This window comes from Protobothrops mucrosquamatus, unplaced genomic scaffold, assembly GCF_001527695.2.
Source record: "Protobothrops mucrosquamatus isolate PMUCROS unplaced genomic scaffold, P.Mucros_1.0 scaffold1130, whole genome shotgun sequence".
NCBI classification, from domain to species: Eukaryota; Metazoa; Chordata; class Lepidosauria; order Squamata; family Viperidae; genus Protobothrops; species Protobothrops mucrosquamatus.
The window spans coordinates 233,399-252,861 of NW_015387348.1; the positions used below are offsets into that span (position 1 = coordinate 233,399).

General features: G+C 46.7%; 2 protein-coding genes across 2 annotated transcripts in view; one reads left to right on the plus strand and one right to left on the minus strand.

The window, feature by feature from the left end:
• Nucleotides 1-9,042, plus strand: part of NSD2 (nuclear receptor binding SET domain protein 2) — a 40,237-nt gene extending 31,195 nt beyond the window's left edge. The window contains exons 16-22 of the mRNA XM_015820437.1: nt 411-424; nt 795-1,064; nt 1,842-1,958; nt 3,682-3,823; nt 4,677-4,783; nt 7,090-7,294; nt 8,792-9,042. Coding sequence (XP_015675923.1) covers nt 411-424; nt 795-1,064; nt 1,842-1,958; nt 3,682-3,823; nt 4,677-4,783; nt 7,090-7,294; nt 8,792-9,042 — 1,106 coding nt within the window. The remainder of the gene's footprint in view (nt 1-410; nt 425-794; nt 1,065-1,841; nt 1,959-3,681; nt 3,824-4,676; nt 4,784-7,089; nt 7,295-8,791) is intronic.
• A 5,009-nt stretch (nt 9,043-14,051) lies between these two features.
• Nucleotides 14,052-19,463, minus strand: part of NELFA (negative elongation factor complex member A) — a 20,060-nt gene continuing 14,648 nt past the window's right edge. The window contains 5 exon segments of the mRNA XM_015820438.1: nt 14,052-14,236; nt 15,705-15,804; nt 17,085-17,377; nt 18,025-18,139; nt 18,674-18,803. Of these exon segments, the coding sequence (XP_015675924.1) occupies nt 14,052-14,236; nt 15,705-15,804; nt 17,085-17,377; nt 18,025-18,139; nt 18,674-18,803 (823 nt within the window).

Sequence of the window (19,463 nt, forward strand, 5' to 3'; positions counted from 1 at the left end):
TTTGGATTTACAGTATAGAGGTATTAAACCTATGTGAAACAGAACTGAGCAACTATAATTTAAAATAAATATCTCTTTATCAGTTACTTAAAGGGAAATATTTGTGGCAGAATAGTGTTTTTTTCAGAATGTTCATCCATAAAGTAGGAGTTAGTCATCTTCACATCCAAAAAGCATTCAATGAATCTTCTGGATTGAGTGTTTTGTTAGGTGGAATTGGTAATATTTTTATGCATTTCTGTATATGTCTAATTACAAAAAAACAAAACTCAGAGAAGAGGTGTGCTTTCTTTAGTTCTCAAACTCACCCTTCCATACAGCAAAGAATGCTAAGGCTGGGGTCTGGCCTGTCTTTTCTCCCACCACTACCCAGAATATCTAGGGGTCTCCTGGCTTCTTTTGCCCCTCAGACTATCCTAACCCAGTTAGTCGTTCTCTTTCCCCTTGGAGGAGGAGGCTGGCTGGGTTAGGATTAGCAGGGTCTCGCCCTCCTGTTGGCTGGAGAGAGGCCCGTGTGGAAGCAGGTAAGGCTGGCAGAACCTGAAGCCCCCCAGCCCTGCAGCCTCCATGGCGGCCTGCCCAAGAAGGACCCTCAGCGCCTCTGAGCAACGGGAGGAGCCACCAATGCCTTCGAGGTCCCATGAAAGCCGGGGGGGGGGGTTAGAGCACAAGGGATGCACAAAACACACACGAGAGTGAAGGACGAATGTGGGTCAGTGCGTTTGGGTTGGGACCTTGTGGGCCTTTTGGGGGGTGAGCCCAGTCAGCGCCCGCTCTGGCTCTTTGGTGTGCAGGTCAACAAGCCCTTCGGGAAGGTCCAGATCTACACGGCGGACATCTCGGAGATCCCCAAGTGCAACTGCAAGCCTTCGGACGAGAGCCCCTGCGGCCTGGACTCCGAGTGCCTGAACCGGATGCTGATGTACGAGTGCCACTCGCAGGTCTGCCCGGCCGGAGGGCGCTGCCAGAACCAGTGCTTCAGCAAGCGCCAGTACCCGGAGACCAAGATCATCCGGACGGAGGGCAAGGGCTGGGGCCTGGTCGCCAAGAGGGACATTAAGAAGGTGGGGCTGCTGACCAGCGGGGTGTGTGTGTGTGTGTTTGTGGCAGCAGCACTGGATGGAGGAAGTGAAGCCGGGGGGGCGGCTCCTTGTTGGGGGGGGACTCCCAAGGGGCCTTTCAGCATGATGATGATGATGATGATGATGATAATAATAATAATAATAGTCTCTCCCTTTGCTTTACATCCCACCTTTCTTTCCCCCTGTGGTTCAAAATGTCCACGCGGGCAGTCCTCGACTTTTACAGCAATTCATTTAGTGACCATTTGACGTTACAATGGCACTGTAAAAAGTGACTTGTGACCGTTTCTCACCCTTCGGGACCGTTGCAGCATCCCCCGTGGGTCACGTGATCAGCACTGAGACGCTTCGCAGCTGACTCAGAGTTATGACGGTCGCGGAGCGTCCCGGAGTCACGTGATGATCCCCTTCTGTGACCTTCTGACCAGCAGAGTCCATGGGGAGAACTGATTCACCTAACCATTTGGTTATCAACTTAACTGATTCACTTAACAACCGTGGACAAGACCGGTCATAAAGTGGGACAAAACTCACCCTTAAGGAATGTTTCAGTGAACCACAGAAAAGTTGGGCTTACCTGGATCGTATCAGCCCAAGGAAAAAGGAAATTGGACAGAGGCCAACAGAGGCAGCCTTTGGGGCCAGACTTGATTCTTACACCCAGGTCTGACGGTTGTGCGAAGGCCCCCCTCCCTTCTTCTCTCCTCCCCTGTTTTCTTCTCTTGGCTGGTTGAGCAGCTGCGCTTTCCCCTCCCTCAGGGCGAGTTTGTGAACGAATATGTAGGCGAAGTGATTGACGAAGGGGAATGCATGGCGAGGATCAAATACGCTCACGAAAACGACATCACGCACTTTTACATGCTCACCATTGATAAGGTAGGGTTCTTTTATATGGCTTAGCTTGACCTTCATCTTAACCCTGGTACCTGTAAATGCGGTATTTATAAACTGGCTTTTTATTCAGCAATAGCAAGACTCTCAATTCTCCCAGTGGGGGAAAAAAACTAGCACAAAAGCAACATCAATAAGCCTACCGATCAACACCGCTTTGGCTTAAGAAGGAGTTTAAAACGTCTCTGTAGAAATTAGGGCGACGGGAAGTGCTAATATTTCTTTCACACCCAATTTTGAGTTATGATTAAAACTGCAATCCTGTACCCACGTATCTTGGTGAAAATCCTATTGTGTGTAAATGGCATTCAATTTTATGTAGGCGTGTATTGGATTACGCCCCGAACTGAATATAGTAATTTTATTTATTTTTATTTATTTGTTTGGATTTTTATCCCGCCCTTCTCCTTACGGACTCAGGGCGGCTGACAGCCTGGTAAAACAGATACAGAGATAAAAATACCCACTTTAAAACCTAATTAAAATGAAATATTTGATTAGGCCTGTGTCAATTTAAAATTATTCTTAAAACCCCACTAAAAATTCCCCTAGGCCAATCCCGCTTGTTGGAAGAGCCATGTCTTAATAATCTATATACATAAAAATGTATATACATAATCTATATACATAAAAATGTAAATGTTCGTTTGTTCAAAATCTTAAATCTCCGAAAGTTCTTCACCGATTGCTTTGACATTTTGACACAAGGTTGCATTCGAATACGCACGTGTTTTTATATACCTATATTATATAGACGTCACACCTGTGACAGGTAAAGACATGCTTTTTTTGAAAAACAGCGCCATCTGTTGGACGTAAAAGCAACACATGCTTTTACCAGACTGAGCCACAGCAACAGCTAGTTCAATAATAAAAGCTGAATGGAAGAAGAGAAGCTTGCATTATATGACAGTTCTGTATCTTTCATCTACAAATGCTTTTGTCCAACAAAGCTGAAGCTTCGACTTCTTCATCTACTTTGGAACTAGGAGAAAATAATTTCTGACTGGTCTAGGAACCGAGGAGAATCTCAACCTCTACACCAGGGGTCTTCCAACTTGGCCCTTTGATGACTTGTGGACTTCAACTCCCAGAATTCCTCAGCCAGGCACGCGTGCCTGGCTGAGGAATTCTGGAAGTTGAAGTCCACAAGTCATCAAAGGGCCAAGTTGGAAGACCCCTGCTCTACACAAAGAGTTTTGCTTGTTTGCTTACCCTTTTGTGTTCCCAGGACTGGAAATACTTAATGGCAGTATCTCTATCCTCCCTGCTTTTCAAGAAAAGGGATATCAAGGTTTGTTTTTTTAAAAAAAAAAACAGAAGAAACCCCATTTCTTCGCATTGTCCACTGAAGATCCCAAACATTTTTTTCTCTGTCTAATCATCTCAAGACGAGCAAAGAAAGAAACCGCATCTTCCCGACCCAAGCCCAACTGAGGAACAATTCTATTTCTTTCACAATTTTGTACGTTTTCCAGGTATCTTAATTTAGCTAGGCGACGCGACATTACTGTAAGGCAAAATTAATCGAATCCAGATGTAGAGCTCTGAAATTCTCTTAAAAGTGTGATAAAATTTGCACAGATTACAGATTTAAGTTTGTCGAGGAAGAACTAAATATACCAGCTGTGGGGGGGGGCAGGGCTCCGTTTCCGTTGAAGCGGTACAGCTGTGCCTCAGATTTTTGCCTGATTCCTTTGATTTCCAGGACCGCATAATTGACGCCGGGCCGAAAGGCAACTATTCTCGCTTTATGAATCACAGCTGCCAGCCGAACTGCGAGACCCTGAAGTGGACGGTGCATGGCGACACCCGAGTGGGCTTGTTTGCGGTGTGTGACATTCCCACAGGTACGAGCTGCTCTCCTCCTACTGTGCAAGGTTGTTTTTTTTTCTTAAAAAGAAATCAAGCCTTAAAAGCCTGTTCAGAAAGCTTCTCACATTGATGTAGCTGAAACATCAAGCTTCAAGCGTGGGCTTATTAACCTGCCCTCTTAATGCAGCAGAACAAACACAAACAAAAGAGGAAAAAAATATTTTGTTTTGACAAAGCTGCAGAAACTGGGGGGGGGGCTTTTCCCAAGCTGATCTTGTTCCTGTTTTAATGACGGTTACAATAAGCCTTTCCTCTTTTATGGTTGGAGAAAATGACTAAAAAAACAAATAAGACTTTAAACCAGAATTATTATTGTTAGGAATAATAGGAGCTAATTATGAGAAAGATTGCAGATATTTAATACCACACGTACTAACGGCAGCAAGAATTGTATTTGCCCAACATTGGAAAAATGAAAACTTACCAACTGAAGAAGAATTAATTAAGAAAATTTTAGAGTGTGCAGAAATGGATAGATTGACTTTAAAGAGAAAAGAGAAAGAAGACTCAGTCTACTTTAGAACGTGGGATAATTTCTATCAATGGCTAGAAAGAAGAATTAGAGAGAAAGAAATGTGATACGTAATTTTGAATATATATTAGCAAGATTGAGTGATTAACATTGTTTATGATAATTATTTTCTATTATTGTTTGTTAAATACATAAACCCAAACGTTATGCTGTTTGCTAAATATTGAGAATGTTACTTGGAAAAACCCCAACCTTAATCCTAACCCTAACCTAAATCCCAACCCCGATCCCACCTTATTCCTAACCCAATAAAAATTAATAAAATCAATAAGTCTTTCCTCTGGTTTCCCCCTCAGGAACAGAATTAACCTTCAACTACAACCTTGATTGCCTGGGCAATGAGAAGACGGCGTGCAAGTGTGGTGCTCCCAACTGCAGCGGCTTCCTTGGGGACAGACCGAAGGTATATTTATTATTTATTTATTTATTAATTTAATTTATATCCCGCCCTTCTCCTTGCGGACTCAGGGCGGCTAACAACCAGATAAAATACTAATCACAAAAAACTACAAATTAAAAACATAATTAAAAACAAATATTAATAATTGGTCTAGTAGTTAAAAATTACTTTAAAACCCCCATTAAAAATTTTCCCCTAGGCCAGTCCCGCAAGCTGGAATAACCATGTCTTAAGGGCGCGGCGGAAGGAAGGGAGATCAGGGATCACCCTGATCTCTGGGGGTAGTTCATTCCAGAGGGTGGGAGCTCCCACAGAGAAGGCCCTCCCCCTTGGGGTCGCCAGCCGGCACTGTCTGGCCGACGGCATATGACGTGAGCCAGGAAGAGGAATCTCTCTCCACGGGCTACTACAACGCTCGCCGAGTGGTTTCTGGGGGACCAATTTTAGGGGGCAAAACGGGGCAGCCTAAGGCAAGGCTTTTTGAAGCCAGGTACCTCAAATGGACTAACTCACAGAATGTGTCCGGAATCTGGAACCCGTGACTCCCAATGAAATTTGGCAAATTTTGAAACACATTTTGTGATGTTTTAAAAAAAATAAATCAACATAAAACAATTTAGGACATAATGCAATAGGTCATAAAACATTTACTGTGGTCAACTCCTGATGTTTGATGGTGCGATAGAGGTAGTCCCTGGCTTACGACCACAGTTGAGCCCAACATTTCTGCTGTTAAGTGAGAACTTTGTTAAGTGATTTTTTCCCCATTTTACGAACGTTTCTTGCCACACCTATTAAGTTAAGGGAATCATTGTGGTTGTTAAAGTTGGTAACACAGTTGTTAAGTGACTCTGCCTTCCCCTTGATTTTGATGAGGGTCACGTGACACACACACACACACACACACACACACATGGGACACTGCAACCATCATAAATATGAGCCAATTGCCAGGGGTCTGAATTTTTTTATTACGTGGCCCATCAGGAGGCTGTAACGGTCGTAACTGTGAAAAACAGTCATAAGTCACTTTTTCCAGTGCTGTTGTAACTTTGAACAGTCACTAAATGTTGTAAGTCGAGGACCACCTGTACTGTTCAACATGGGTGACTTCCAAGCCAGATACCTCTCTGAACCCATCCCAAATTTTCCAGTGAAGGCAGGATATTAGGAGCTCTGTCATGGTGGAAGCCGTGGAGGAATCGCGTGAGGAAATGTCGTAAGAAAAGAGGACCCAAGAAAGGGGGAGGGAGGGTCACATGTTGTCCAATTATTTCTAAGGACGCCTCTGGGTCCGAAATAGGCCTTAGTCGCTTTTTCTAATAGATTAGATAGATAGATAGATAGATAGATAGATAGATAGATAGATGATAGATAGATAGATAGATAGATAGATAGATAGATAGATAGATAGATAGATAGATAGATAGATAGATAGATAGATTAGATAGATAGATAGATAGATAGATAGATAGATAGATAGATAGATAGATGATAGATAGATAGATAGATAGATAGATAGATGATAGATAGATAGATAGATAGATAGATAGATAGATAGATAGATAGATAGATAGATAGATAGATAGATAGATAGATAGATAGATGATAGATAGATATCAAGAATTGGGTCTGTGGAGATTCTCTGTCATCCAAGGTCCTGGTTGTCCCAGAGGTGCTTTTTTTTTTTCATGAGGCAACTGGACTTCCTTGTTTTTCTTTGAAAACGTTTCGCTTCTCATCCAAGAAGCTTCTTCAGCTCTGACTGGATGGTGGGGAATGAAAGGATTGATATTCCTGCATGAAGCACAGCTCCCACTTCTCAATGACTCAGGCGACCCCGAGGACAGAGACAAACCTCCAAGTGGCCTCAGCGACCCTCTAAAAGGGTACAAATGACCAGCGGTCTGCAAGGAGTATAAATCCTGCCATTCTCCCAGCATCCAGTCAGAACTGAAGAAGCTTCTGAGATGAGAAGCGAAACATCTTCAAAGAAAGTCCAGTTGCCTCTTGAAAACAGCACCTTTGGCATTACCAAGAGCTGTTTTCTTAAGTGGAGGGGCATTCAGTAAAATTACAGCAGTCTCTCCCCCAGGAAGGTAAGAGTGGACGGTGGTGGCATTTTGGCCAACAATGCTTCTCTCTTTAGTTCCGTCTTGCGTGGCAATTGTCAGTGACCACACTATAAAAATTTTGCAAGAGGATTCCCGACGAGTTTTTATAATTTGAAATGGCTAAAAACAGTGGGGCAACTCCTTAAAGGCTGCACTAATCTGCAAAACGGGAACATTTTTTTTGTTGTTGTTAAGAATTCATCCTCCAACGCCTCAGAAGAGAAAGGAAAGAAGACCAAAAGAAGGGCCAGGAGACGCAAAACGAAAAACGAAGCCAGGAAAAAAACGGAGGACTACTGTTTCCGCTGCGGAGACGGAGGGCAGCTTGTGCTGTGTGACCGGAAGTCTTGCACCAAGGCCTATCACCTCTCCTGCCTCGATCTGGTAAAACGTCCTTTCGGTGAGTTAAAAAAAGGCCCCTCAGCTTCGTCACAAGGATTTTGGACCCGCGAGGATCGTAATCGAAAAATTTCAAGTTTGGAAGGGGTTTGTTTTCCTCCGCGGCTCCCCCTTCGGGGGTGGGGGGGGGTCAGGCGAAGAGTTGACTCCGGTGCTTGAAACGGGGCTAACCGTCTCCAGCCGAGCTGGTCCAAGGGAAAGGAGTGAGAAGGGAAAGGTTGGTGTAGTTTTGTTGAGCGATTTGACCAGGCAGAACTGTTTTAAGCCAGGGGTAGGCAACCTCGGCTCTTTTATGACTCATGGACTTCAACTCCCAGAATTCCTGAGTCAGCATAGCTGACTCAGGAATTCTGGGAGTTGAAGTCCATGAGTCATAAAAGAGCCGAGGTTGCCTACCCCTGGTTTAAGCTCTTCTGTGCATGTATGTATTCCCGTAAGCCAGTTCCATAGGAGAGGTGGTGGGTGGGTAGGAGGCGGCGACTAGCGGCCATTCAGCTCAGCAGGGCCACGTCCACCTGCCTGAGGTCTTCTCCGTCCCAGGGAGAGGGAGTCATCCTTGGAAATGATGAAGCAGCTGGCTCATGGAGAGGAAACCAGGCTCCAAAGCTAAACCGTACATTGTTAAGCTAATCGTAGTTTATTCAGCAGGAAGGAAAAGCCCTGAAAGAGGCCCTCTCCGAATGTGTGTGTCTAGCTTTAAACGCTTCCGGTTGTGTTTGCTTAACAACATGCTGATTTTTCATTTCAAGTTGTTTTTAATCGGTTCTTGTCCACTATTTTGAGAACGGTCAGGGAGATAAGAGAACGCGTGCCTTGTTCAACACAGTGGCTGCCTTTGTCCGGTTCATTCAGGCTGGAGGGAAGGATTTTAGTGGATGTGTGGACATCGTGGCACTTTTTTTAAAAAATAGTTTTTATTGAATACAAAAGAAAAAAAAGAGATTAAAAACATTGAACACGGTACATCGTCTTTGACATACATCTCCGTCTTGTCAGTCCATACTATACATTTATATATATATATATATATACAGCTGTACATTCCTAGTATCTACCTCTACTTATATCTCTTCTGTTGACCCCATTCTTTTTTCCCTCCATTTATAGAATTTATTGCAGATTCAATAAAATTGTTTCTTCCTGATTTTTTAGTTTTTTAGTTGTCTTGTCTAGTTCTGCGCAATGCATAATTTTCTTTATTAGTGCTTCCCCACTCGGTGCTTCCTTTGCTTTCCACTTTTGAGCAAATAGAATCCTTGCCACCGTTATCACGTGTATGATTAGATATGTGTCCCCTTTATTTGCGTTTTTTCCTAATATTCCTAATAATAATGTCTCAGGTTTACACTGGATGCTTTGCCTAGTCATTTCTGTTACCCATTCCCAGACCATCAGCCAGTACACCTGTGCTTCTCTACATGTCCACCAGACATGAAAAAATGCTGGCACATTTTTCTGAGTTGATATTTTGTTCTTTTCTTTTTTTTCCCCGCGGCAGGCAAGTGGGAGTGCCCTTGGCACCACTGCGACGTTTGTGGCAAGCCCTCGGCTTCCTTCTGCCACTTCTGCCCCAATTCCTTCTGCAAGGATCACCAAGAGGAGGCCCTGCTGGAGTGTAACCGGAGCGGAGAGTGGTTTTGCCCCGACCACCCCGGGGAGAACGTCACGGAGAAGAAAGCCAAACGGCCCCCCAGGAAACTGATTTCGGTCAAATGCAAAGGGCAAAGGAACAAGTGGAAGAGGACATAATGTTGAGAGGAACAGACTCCCCCCCCCTCCCCCCGCCCGCCCGCCAGTCCCACTGCCAAGGTTGTCTTGTAAATAAGTTGTGAATAGGGTCAGGGAAGGACACCCGTTTACTACACATCTTGCGCAAGAACTGGCTTTGGGGGCGAACGATTTTTAACCGACTGAGCCAACCCCGCAGCTGGGCGCCCGCTGCATCTGCACTGATCATGAACTCTGGCCTGCCAAGTTCAGACATTTCAGGACAAACCAGGTTTTCTCTCCAGAAATAAATAATGAGAATACTTGAACTGTTAGGAATGGGACAGTTCTTCCTTCCCCGGTGCTTCCTCAACGGAGGTGTGTTGATTTTCGGCCGGCGACGGCGGATATGGACGGTCTCGTAGCCTTTGAAATAGTAATCACCCCTCGGAAATGTTTAAATAGAGGGAGAAAAAGAGAGAGAGAGAGAGCTCGACTAGCTTTTGAAGCCCAACGTGATGAGGAGATCCGCTCGAGGAGATCCGCTCGACAGGATTGCATTAAAGAGGGTGGGGGAGGGGGGGGAATGTCGTACCATGGCTTTTGATTTTATTGTTTTAATTGTAACAACATTCTATCAAGACGCTGAAGACAAGGAAGCAGCACACCTCTTGAACCCGTGGCAAGCTTTGGAAGAAGAGTCCAGTCAACTCTGCCTCAGGTCAACTGTTTAGTTCCCATAAGCAAAAAGAAAGAAAAAAAAACGCATTACCAGTGTCCTCCTTTAAATGGATATTAAAATCTGTGCCCAATTTTTAGATCGTATTTGCATAATAAAAGTATTTCAAAATCGAACCTACTTTGAGATTTTTTTTTTGAGAAGCAGACTGAAATAAGTGTCAAAATGATGCTGGAAGCAAAAGCAACTCTTGAGGTGGCCTTTCTGAGCAGACTTTCCCGGTTTTTTTTTTTGTGTGTTTTTGTTTCTGGCAACTTCTGGCTAAAAATGGGATTGGAAGCCCAACCACAAATAGACTAGTGATCAGGAGGCAGGTGGACTAGTGCTCTCACTAGCATCACAAGCTGCTCCTAGTAGTTGCTTCTCCTTTGGGGATTCATTGCGGGAATTTCGTAGGTCTTTTTCTCCGTGGGCCCTGACTGGATCCAGGCCATTATTTTAACCTAATTCTTCTGCCTGCTTCTCCCCTCACGCCCAGTTTAGTCCCATTCTGTTCTGTTTTCAAGAGATGCTGTGCTGATGGGGGGCTGAGTGAATCCCAGCTTTATATAAGATTTTTTTTTTAAAAAAAGGTTGTTCCTGCATTCTTCGTATGGCAAAGATGTGAACAGGAGTAATGCATTATACAGTTTTACCTGTGGAGTGGATGTTGATAAAAAAATTTCCCGATAGAAATTGTAGGAGAGTCACGTTATGCCACAGTAAGTAAACTACAGATTGCCTTTTCAGATTACAAATTTTGTTTAAAAACATGAGCTTTCATCAACCTCATCACGCCTCCTAAAATACTTGGAGAGTGGTTGAATAGATGTAAGACTTTAAATAGAATCGGGGGACAGAAGCGTCCTCACCTCAATGCTATATTTAAACTTTATGCCCGTTGAATTGCAGCAGTGACCTGGTAGTAAGCGCTACCATTCATTCAGCTTGCTCGGTGGAGTAGGGTCTGAAAACATTTGCCGTTTAGTTAGCAGGTCCTTAGGGCCTGCGCCCGGGAGCCACGTCAAGGACGAGCGGATGCCAAATAATACCACCACTGGGGCAAGAAGAAAAAATGTACTTAGAAAAATCTGAACTTTATTACAGATATTATGCCGAAAATACGTACTCAAGGACATGAGGTTTTGCATTTACATCTGTACAAAAAAACAAAATAAGATAGAAAACATATGGCCTGCTCTACTAGATAGGCAACATTTTACAAAACAACATTGCTTGTTAAAAAGGTACCAGAATCCCACGGTCTCGAGGGTTCATCTCCTAGCCTTGCCTTTTCTCTCCCCTTCCGTCGGTGGCCGGGGGGGGGTGTTGGGGGGGGCATGGCAAGGGAAGCCCCAGGGCTTCTGGGCCACCCTTCTGCTAACTGGTAGGGCAGGAGGGAAGCTGCGTGCTTTTTTTTCAACAGTAACTCTTCAGCTTGTCTGATGCTCATGGGTGCTGGATACTACAAGTAATCTTACAGCTAAAATTAAACTCTTAAAATATCTCTTTTTTCCCCCCCAGACTAGAACTGCGGATAGTACCGGTCACTTGCCTTTTTCTGTCAGGATCAGAAGAGCTCCTTTTAAGCCAAGCAGGACCACAGGGAGAGCCTCGATGCTCTGGGCAAGCTGCACCCGTCAGTCAGTCAGGCTGGCTGGCTGGCTGCTTGGGCCGCCTGCTGCCTCTCCCCCTTTCCAGCCTGTCTTTGCGGGGTTTACTGCCAGCTCTCTCTGGGCAGCCAGACCTCAACCTAAAAATGCAGGGCAGAGGCATCCCTCAGTTTCAACATACTGTGCCAGCCCAAATCGGATGGTGATTTCCCAAGAATCTCTTTTGAGGTCCTGGCCTAGGGGAACTGGCCTAGGGGAAATTTTTAGTTGGGTTTTAATATAATTTTAAATTAACATAGGCCTAATATTATATCTTCTTTTAATTGGGTTTTAATTATAGTATTCTGTACTTTTGTAATTGTTTTATCTGGCTGTTAGCTGCCCTGAGTCCGTAAGGAGAAGGGCGGGATATAAATACAATAAACATAAACATATATCTGGGTTGCACCAGCAGCAGCTTCACGGCACCCTTCCTCGCACGGACTCTGAAAGGAGAAGCTTCTAACTCGAGTAAAAGCCGCTGGCTGTGCCGGGCCAGCCTTCCCGCGTGGGCAAGGCAAAACTCTTCTCAGGTTATGATGCCAGGTTCACACCGTTCTGAATTCATCTGAGCGGATTCCACCACAGATGACCGCATGGATGCCACGGCTTCCAACGGAGGGAGGGAAGGGGAGGGAGGGTGAGAAAGTCCAGGTGGTGGCCACAACTCTATACTCAAAAGCCGTGCCCTATTCTGACCAGCTGGACTTTTTTTTTTGGCACCCACCCCAACCCCCTGCTGGCTAAATACTCTAGAGCAGAACCAGAAACACCTGTTAGTTCGTACTGCTCCAAGTCCTCAGAGGTATTCTAGAGAAAACTGCATTCTAACTTCAAACCACGTTTCTGGATAAAAGATGAAATATCACGTCCTCCAAATCAGACGGCCACGATGTTCAAGCATGCAGTCAATGTTGCCTTTATGTTTGAACACGCCAGGACACGTCCTGCTACATGCCAGCTAAAGACGGGGGGGAGGGGGGAAGGCTTCCAATGTTAAAAGAATATAGCCAGGTGGCCTCTTAAAATAACCTGAGCAAGCCAGGTTGATACTGCATAAAACTTGACTAATTTAGTAAAATTAGCCCTATGGTTTTAAAATCCTGCTTCCAGGTTCAGGTCTGGCGGAAACGTTAAATCAAATGACGCTGCACAAAAACCTCTTCTGAAACCAGCCCTTTTGTGGTGCTCTTCTGACTCTGGTTAGGCCTACTGGGTATAATTTAGAAACAAACACACCATTCAGCTGTGCTAAAACAAAACCTAAAACAGGGGTAGTCAACCTTGGCTCTTTTATGACTCGTGGACTTCAACTCCCAGAATTCCTGAGCCAGCTGTGCTGGCTCAGGAATTCTGGGAGTTGAAGTCCACGAGGCATAAAAGAGCCAAGGTTGACTACCCCTGACCTAAAAGGTGGCCTATCTTCCCTCTTTCGCGCTTAAGGTTCTCCAGAGGTGCTCAGAACAGGAGCTCAGGGCATTTGGCTCCCCTCTGCAGCTCGGTCAAACAGCTTCCCTGGACCTTCAACTGAAAAGGAAGCATCCTAACATCTCCCAACCATTTCAACGAACAGAAAGAAACTCTTCATTCTTCAACTCTTCCTCCTCTGCATAAATGATTAAGCTACTGAGCTGTCCTCTCCCCTCAACTTCAAAGGCTTGCAAGAGAAATTCCCCAAGAGCCCAGAAAGGAGAAAAAATGGCCAGGCCCTGCAGCCCTCGGAGGACCAAGGAAGAGAGGAATGCAGAAACTCAGCCCTGCGTGATAAACCATCTCAGGTCCTCCTTCGACCACACGGCTACAGGGCAGGGAAGGGGCGCCTAATTACTCTTTTGGCCTGCTTCAAGGGCAGTGAGGTTCCCCAAAAGCTTCACCGTGTTAGGACATCCACCGATATTCACCTTTTCAGCAAGCTCAAAAGGGGACCAGTTTGGTGCCATCCTGCAAGGCAACCCTCTGAGGTCTTGGAACGAGCGACGTTAGTTCTTGGAATTTATACCCATTTTAAGAGTAATTCAGAGGCTGCTCGCTGCACCCTGGGGAAGACTACTCACCTTGGCACCCCTGAGATCATTAAGCTTGGGGGGGGGGCTCACTCTTTTTATGTACCCATGTTAAAAGGCAACCCATTTACGGGAAGCCATGCATCTACGTGCAAGCTGGGGGGTGGATGTTCTGGAGGAAGTGAAGGTTTCTTATTTGGGCAATCCTGAGGAGCAGAAGAGAGAGGGAAGGAAGATCCTACAGGCTTTTCACGCTGCCTCAGACGATCAGCCCAAGGAGGGCCGCCCCAAGCGACCAACGCTGCTGCTTGCAGTCAGCCGCAAAAGGGAAAAAAAAGAAACTGTGCCTATTTTTAACAGAGAACCGAGAAAGTCAACTGAGGTCCCTGCTGTGAAATCTGCCTCCTTTCTACTCTTTTTCTCAAGGCAGGCAAATAAAACCCCTTTTTTCTGCCAAACCGCTGGAGGCGATGAATCACCGCATCCTTCCACCATCCGAGGACGAGAGAGAGAGACACGCCTCGCCGTTGTGTCTCCTCTTCCTACTTTTAGCTGTGACACGGGCTGGTTACAAGTCACACACAGGAATGTTGCTCTGTCCGAGTTGACGCACAATGTATATAAGCTGGCTTTATTCTAGGATCTACTTGGTCTACGTCTTCCCGTGGCTGAACTGTTTTAAGAGGCGTTTGTCATCGGCTTGTGCTTGGTCAGCCTGGTCCACTCGCCGGTTGCGTAATTCATCTCGAAGATGGTGTCCACCAGCATGGTGGTGCTCCCGGTCCCGTCGGGGTTCGGCAAGACCTCGGTGTGCTCGCTCAGCTTGATCTGGATGACGTCGCCCTGCTCTTGGCAGGGGTTTTCTGGAGAGGAGAAATCACGGATTTCAGAACCGGGCGCGTTCGAGGGATTGAGTCGCACCAGAACTATCACTCGGGACAAAAACTGGGAAGGGAGCTGCATTCCTCCTTGGTCTCTGCATGGTGCGTTTTCCTTCCCTTCCCAGGGGGACTGCCTGCCTCTGAGGACGGGCCCTGAAGCGAATCTCTCCTCAGTGACCTCCTTGACCGCTTTATTTGAACTGAATTTGTACATTAGTGATCGCATGGCCTCTGTAGATGCCATACGCAGAATCAAATAAAACCTTCTTAACGGCTAAGGGCCAATTCTTTGCCTGAAAAAGTCTGGCAACTAAACCGTCTTCTCAGTTGGTTTGGCAGTTTGTTTGGCACAAACCCAGGAGACACGCTGGCCGCTTGGGTTTCAGTGGATGACGGCCTTGTCTGAAAAAGGATCAAAATGCTCTGTAATAAATTGGTTTATAAAACCACTATCATTTTTCCTATCTGGATCTACATCTAAAAGTTCGTGTTCCAGTATCTCAGGGGCTGCCCCAAAGAAGAGGGAGTCAAGCTATTCTCCAAAGCACCCGAAGGCAGGACAAGAAGCAACGGATGGAAACTAATCAAGGAGAGAAGCAACCTAGAACTAAGGAGAAACTTCCTGACAGTTAGAACAATTAACCAGTGGAACAACCTGCCTCCAGAAGTGGTGAATGCTCCAACACTGGAAGTTTCTAAGAAGAGACTGGACAGCCATTTGTCCGAAATGGTATAGGGTTTCCTGCCTGACCAGGGGGCTGGACTAGAAGACCTCCAAGGTCCCTTCCAACTTTATCATCATCATCATCAATCATCATCATCATTATTATTATTATTATTATTAAGTTACAGATGATCCTGATTCCCAATCAATCAAATTACTTGGCAGTTGGCCAGTCTTGGGCGTCAGAGTTTAGTGGCCGAATATCCCTCTTTAGTGACAGGTGGTGACTGGCGCCACTGGCGGACTTGGAGGTTCGCAAGAGGCACCGCAGACGAGGAGAGCCCAGAATGTCCCCGGTGGCAGAAGAGGAGCTACTGAGCTGGGCCACGATGATCATGGAGCTGAGTTCGAGGGCTCCCTTGGGTGCTCCCAACATCCACCCACTAAGCATGCCTGCCACTGAGATCCACAAACTTCCTAACAACGTCAACAAGGAAGAAGTCTGAGGCTTAATAAAGCTCACTCGTTCTGCATCCCCCATCAAGGGCCTTAACCCAAAAGCAGGACCAACCACGAATCACACTCTCTCACACACACAGGGAAAATCAGAAACTTGCTTGGAAAAGAACCCCATCAGGACTCAGCCGAACCCACCGGATCCCGGCATCAACGCAACAAAATCAGAAACCGGCACTCCAAAAGTGGCCCAAACTTGTCCAGTCGGCCGTGAAAGCCTGCACCGGTGTCCACTCAGCCATCCTCTGGAGAGGAGTGTCGGATACCCACCTCTGGATCCTGCCATAAATCCAAGGATGAGAGACTTCTCGGGCCTCGTCACTTTGTTTGCCATCTGGAATATTTCGTGGGCTGCAAACAACTGCTCCTTCTGCAACGAGTTCCAAGGACACGTTCCGTTGAAAACAACAGTAGAGAAATGACTTCCGCATTGCTCAAATCCTCACTTGTCTCTTAGAAAGAGGAAGGCTGCCCTCTTCAACGTCCTTCGCCCACCGGCAGCCCTGCCTGTTTTCCTGTAAACTGGGGGGACACTCTGATACTTTTCCAGTGGCCCTGGGCAGCTGGTAATGCAGCCCCACAAGATAAAAGGTATCAAAAATTAAGCGAGGTTTGTTATTTATATGCATTAAATACATAATATATTTTATATGCGGCCCGAGACAATTCCTCTTCACTCAATAGGGCCAGGGCAAGCCAAAAGGTTGGACAACCACGACTTAGGGGAAAGTAACTGCTCCCCAGTGCTTTTCCTCAACAAACCCATCGGTTGAAGGGGGTGGCAAACAACCACCTTCCGTGACAGACACGCCCTCCGTCCACATCTTTATAGGCGTAATTTTAAAGAAGAGAAACCTCTGGACCCACCTACAATACATACAATTATTTATTAATCTGTTTCCTTGCTTTATTTGCTGGAATTGGGTATGTCTAGTTTAAGGAAGAGAAGGACGAGGGGGGACATGATAGCAGTCTTCCAATATCTCAGGGGCTGCCCCAAAGAAGAGGGAGTCAAGCTATTCTCCAAAGTGCCTGAAGGCAGGACAAGAAGCAACGGATGGAAACTAACCAAGGAGAGAAGCAACCGAGAACTAAGGAGAAACTTCCTGACAGTCAGAACAATTAACCAGTGGAACAACCTGCCTCCAGAAGCTGTGAATGCTCCAACCCTGGAAGTTTTTAAGAAGGGACTGGACAGCCATTTGTCTGAAATGGTATAGGGTTTCCTGCCTGAGCAGGGAGTTGGACTAGATGACCTCCAAGGTCCCTTCCAACTTTATTATTATTATTATTATTATTATTATTATTATTATTATTATTATTATTATTATTATTATTATTAATAATAATAATAATAATAATAATAATAATAATCTGCCTGTCCAGAGCGACTCTGGGTGGCTTAATAATGCTGCCATACGTGAAAAAAACAGGAATTATTAAGCTCTGCTGGGCCACAAATTCTGCCACTCTGGCTAAATTAATCATCGGTGTTTGTATTACGGTCAGACCTAAACCGTGAGACCCCCACCCACTGTGCAATGTGTGGACAAGCCTGGCGATGTAACCCGTGCCTTCCCGTTTCTTGCTCCACCTGCCCTGATCCCCACCTGTGACCGGGGGGAGGGGGGGAAGGGTCTGGATGCTTACTGTGAGAGAGAGACACTTCTTGGCAGGGACATCCTGAAGAACGCCGGGCGGTCCCTGCGCTGCTGGAGCGGTGACCGGAGGAGGCGCTGGAGACTCGGGGGCCGGTGCTGCCGTCGCTGCCGCCGCCGCTGCTGCCACCGTGGGGGCAATTAGGTTCAAGTGGCTATTGTACATGGGCGTCCGCTGCTTAAACTGAGCCACGGGGAGAGCAGTGGCAGTCGTGGTGGTGGTGGTGGTGGTGGTGGCTGAAGCAGCTTCTTCTTTAGCTTGCAGGGGGTCCCAGATGGAGCCAGCTGGATGTCAGGACAAACAGGCTGTGAGAGTAGAAGGGCTCATTAAGGCATACCTGTTGTATCCCATTCCTCCTGCTACTCTCCTCCTCCTCCTCCTCCTCCTCCTCCTCCTTCTACCAAGCTTCGTAGAGCAAGGTTATATTCGCTTCTTGTTCAGCACAAAAAGTCCACGGCCACCAGGGTGCCGTCACGGGCCAGGACTTGGTTCAGCACGGAATTCTAAGCTGCAAACAGCTGCAGGGAACTAGGAACAAATCTACAGAAAATCATTGAGACGAATTCAGACTTATATGCTAAGGGTGCAAGAAAGAAAGAGGCACGAGGAAGGAATTAAGTCGAGGAACGTAAGAGCGTTTCGAAACGGTGACACCTTCCCAGAGAAATAAGGCAATATTCAGCCTGGATCCAGATTGTAACTCAAGAGTCTGCCTCGTTTACCTTCTCCAGGTTCTGATTCTTCCTCAAATTTTATTTTCATTACATCAGAACTTTCTGAACGCTCTTCAAGCACAGCGGGGCCTTCGCACGTTCTCCAAGCCCAACTCTGCAATCACTTCATACACCCTGTGTGTGTGTTACACACTGTCACTCTGAAATGTGCTCTGGAATCGTCTACCCAGAGGCGGAAGACAGAGGCGGTCACTGACCTGGCTGGGGGTCAGAGCCCGGGACGTAAGAGGAGGACGGCACCGCGCTGGGCGCTGCAGGCAGGTAACTCGTGGAAGCGAGCGCCGCTGGGTCGTTGTTCAGGGAAGCCAGTTTCTGCAAAAAGGACCACACACACACACACACAACCCCGTTGGGGGCCCTTTCAGAGTGGGGGAAGGGCACCTTCGCTACACTCGTTCATCCCCCTGTTCAAGTGGCTGGACCACGGCAAAAAGTCATAGCGACGACACCGGTCCTCATCAAAACTATTAAAATTTAAAAGTCATTTGAAACAATACAAAGAATCCCATCCGACGAAAGCTAAGATTTAAAAACAGTGAAAACCTAAAAAAAAAAAGGAAAGAGCCGAATACGTCAAAGGGCCTCAAGTGCTGAAAATAGCCCAAGAGGACTTTGTGTCGTGGGAGTCGAGCCTCCCTCCCCAAACAGGCCAGGAAAGTGGGTTCCAGGGAGGTCCCCGGCCCTTCGGAGAGAGGCACCCGGCCAGCCAAGGACCCAAATTCTCCTATAAACTTTTCTGTCTGAAGTTACACATTTAACTCCGTTATTTGGGGCGTAACTTAAAGGGACGTTCCGACATAAAAAACAAAACAAAACCCAAAAAAAGTCTTCAGATGAAAAGCGTACCTGGGTTGAGCCCAGCCCAGCCGCGTAATCCGGGGTGGCGTTTTCTACCACCGTCTCCTCCTTCGCCTGCTTTGCGACCACGTCCGTATCTGCGGGAGGGAGAAGGCGGAGGAGGGTTCAGGCGGCCCCCCCTGTCCCACCCAGGGACCCCCCCTTCCTCCTGCTGGGAAAGCCCACGGGGAGAGGGGCTCAGCAGAAGCCAGGTTCCCAACACCGTGAACACAGGCGGTCCTCAACTTACAACGGTTCACTTAGTGACCGAATTTACAACAGCACTGGAAAAAAGTGACTTAGAGTCGCTGCAGCATCCCCCTCCTGGTCACCCGATTTACATTTATGACGGTCGCAATGGGTCCCCGAGGGGGAGGGGGGGTCACGTGATCCCCTTTTGTGACCTTCTGACAAGCCAAGTCAATGGGGGAAGCCGGATTCCACTTAACGACCGGGTGACTGACTTCATTGCCGTGATTCACGCAACAACCGTGGGGAGAAAGGTCGTGAAATGGGGCAGAATTCACTTAACCAATGTCTCCCCCTGGCAACAGGAAGTCTGGGCTCAATTCTGGTCATAAGTTGAGGACTGCCTGTATTTTACACGACCGCACTCTGAGCTGCAACATTTCTATGCCCTGCATTCCTGATGGGATGGATCCTTCCTTCCTTCCTTTCCTTCCTTCCCTCTTTCCTCCCTCTCCTCCCTCCCTCCCTCCTCCCCTTCCTTCCTTCCCTTCCTTCCTTTCCTCCCTCCCTCCTCCCCTTCCTTCCTTCCTTCCTTCCTTCCTTCCTTCCT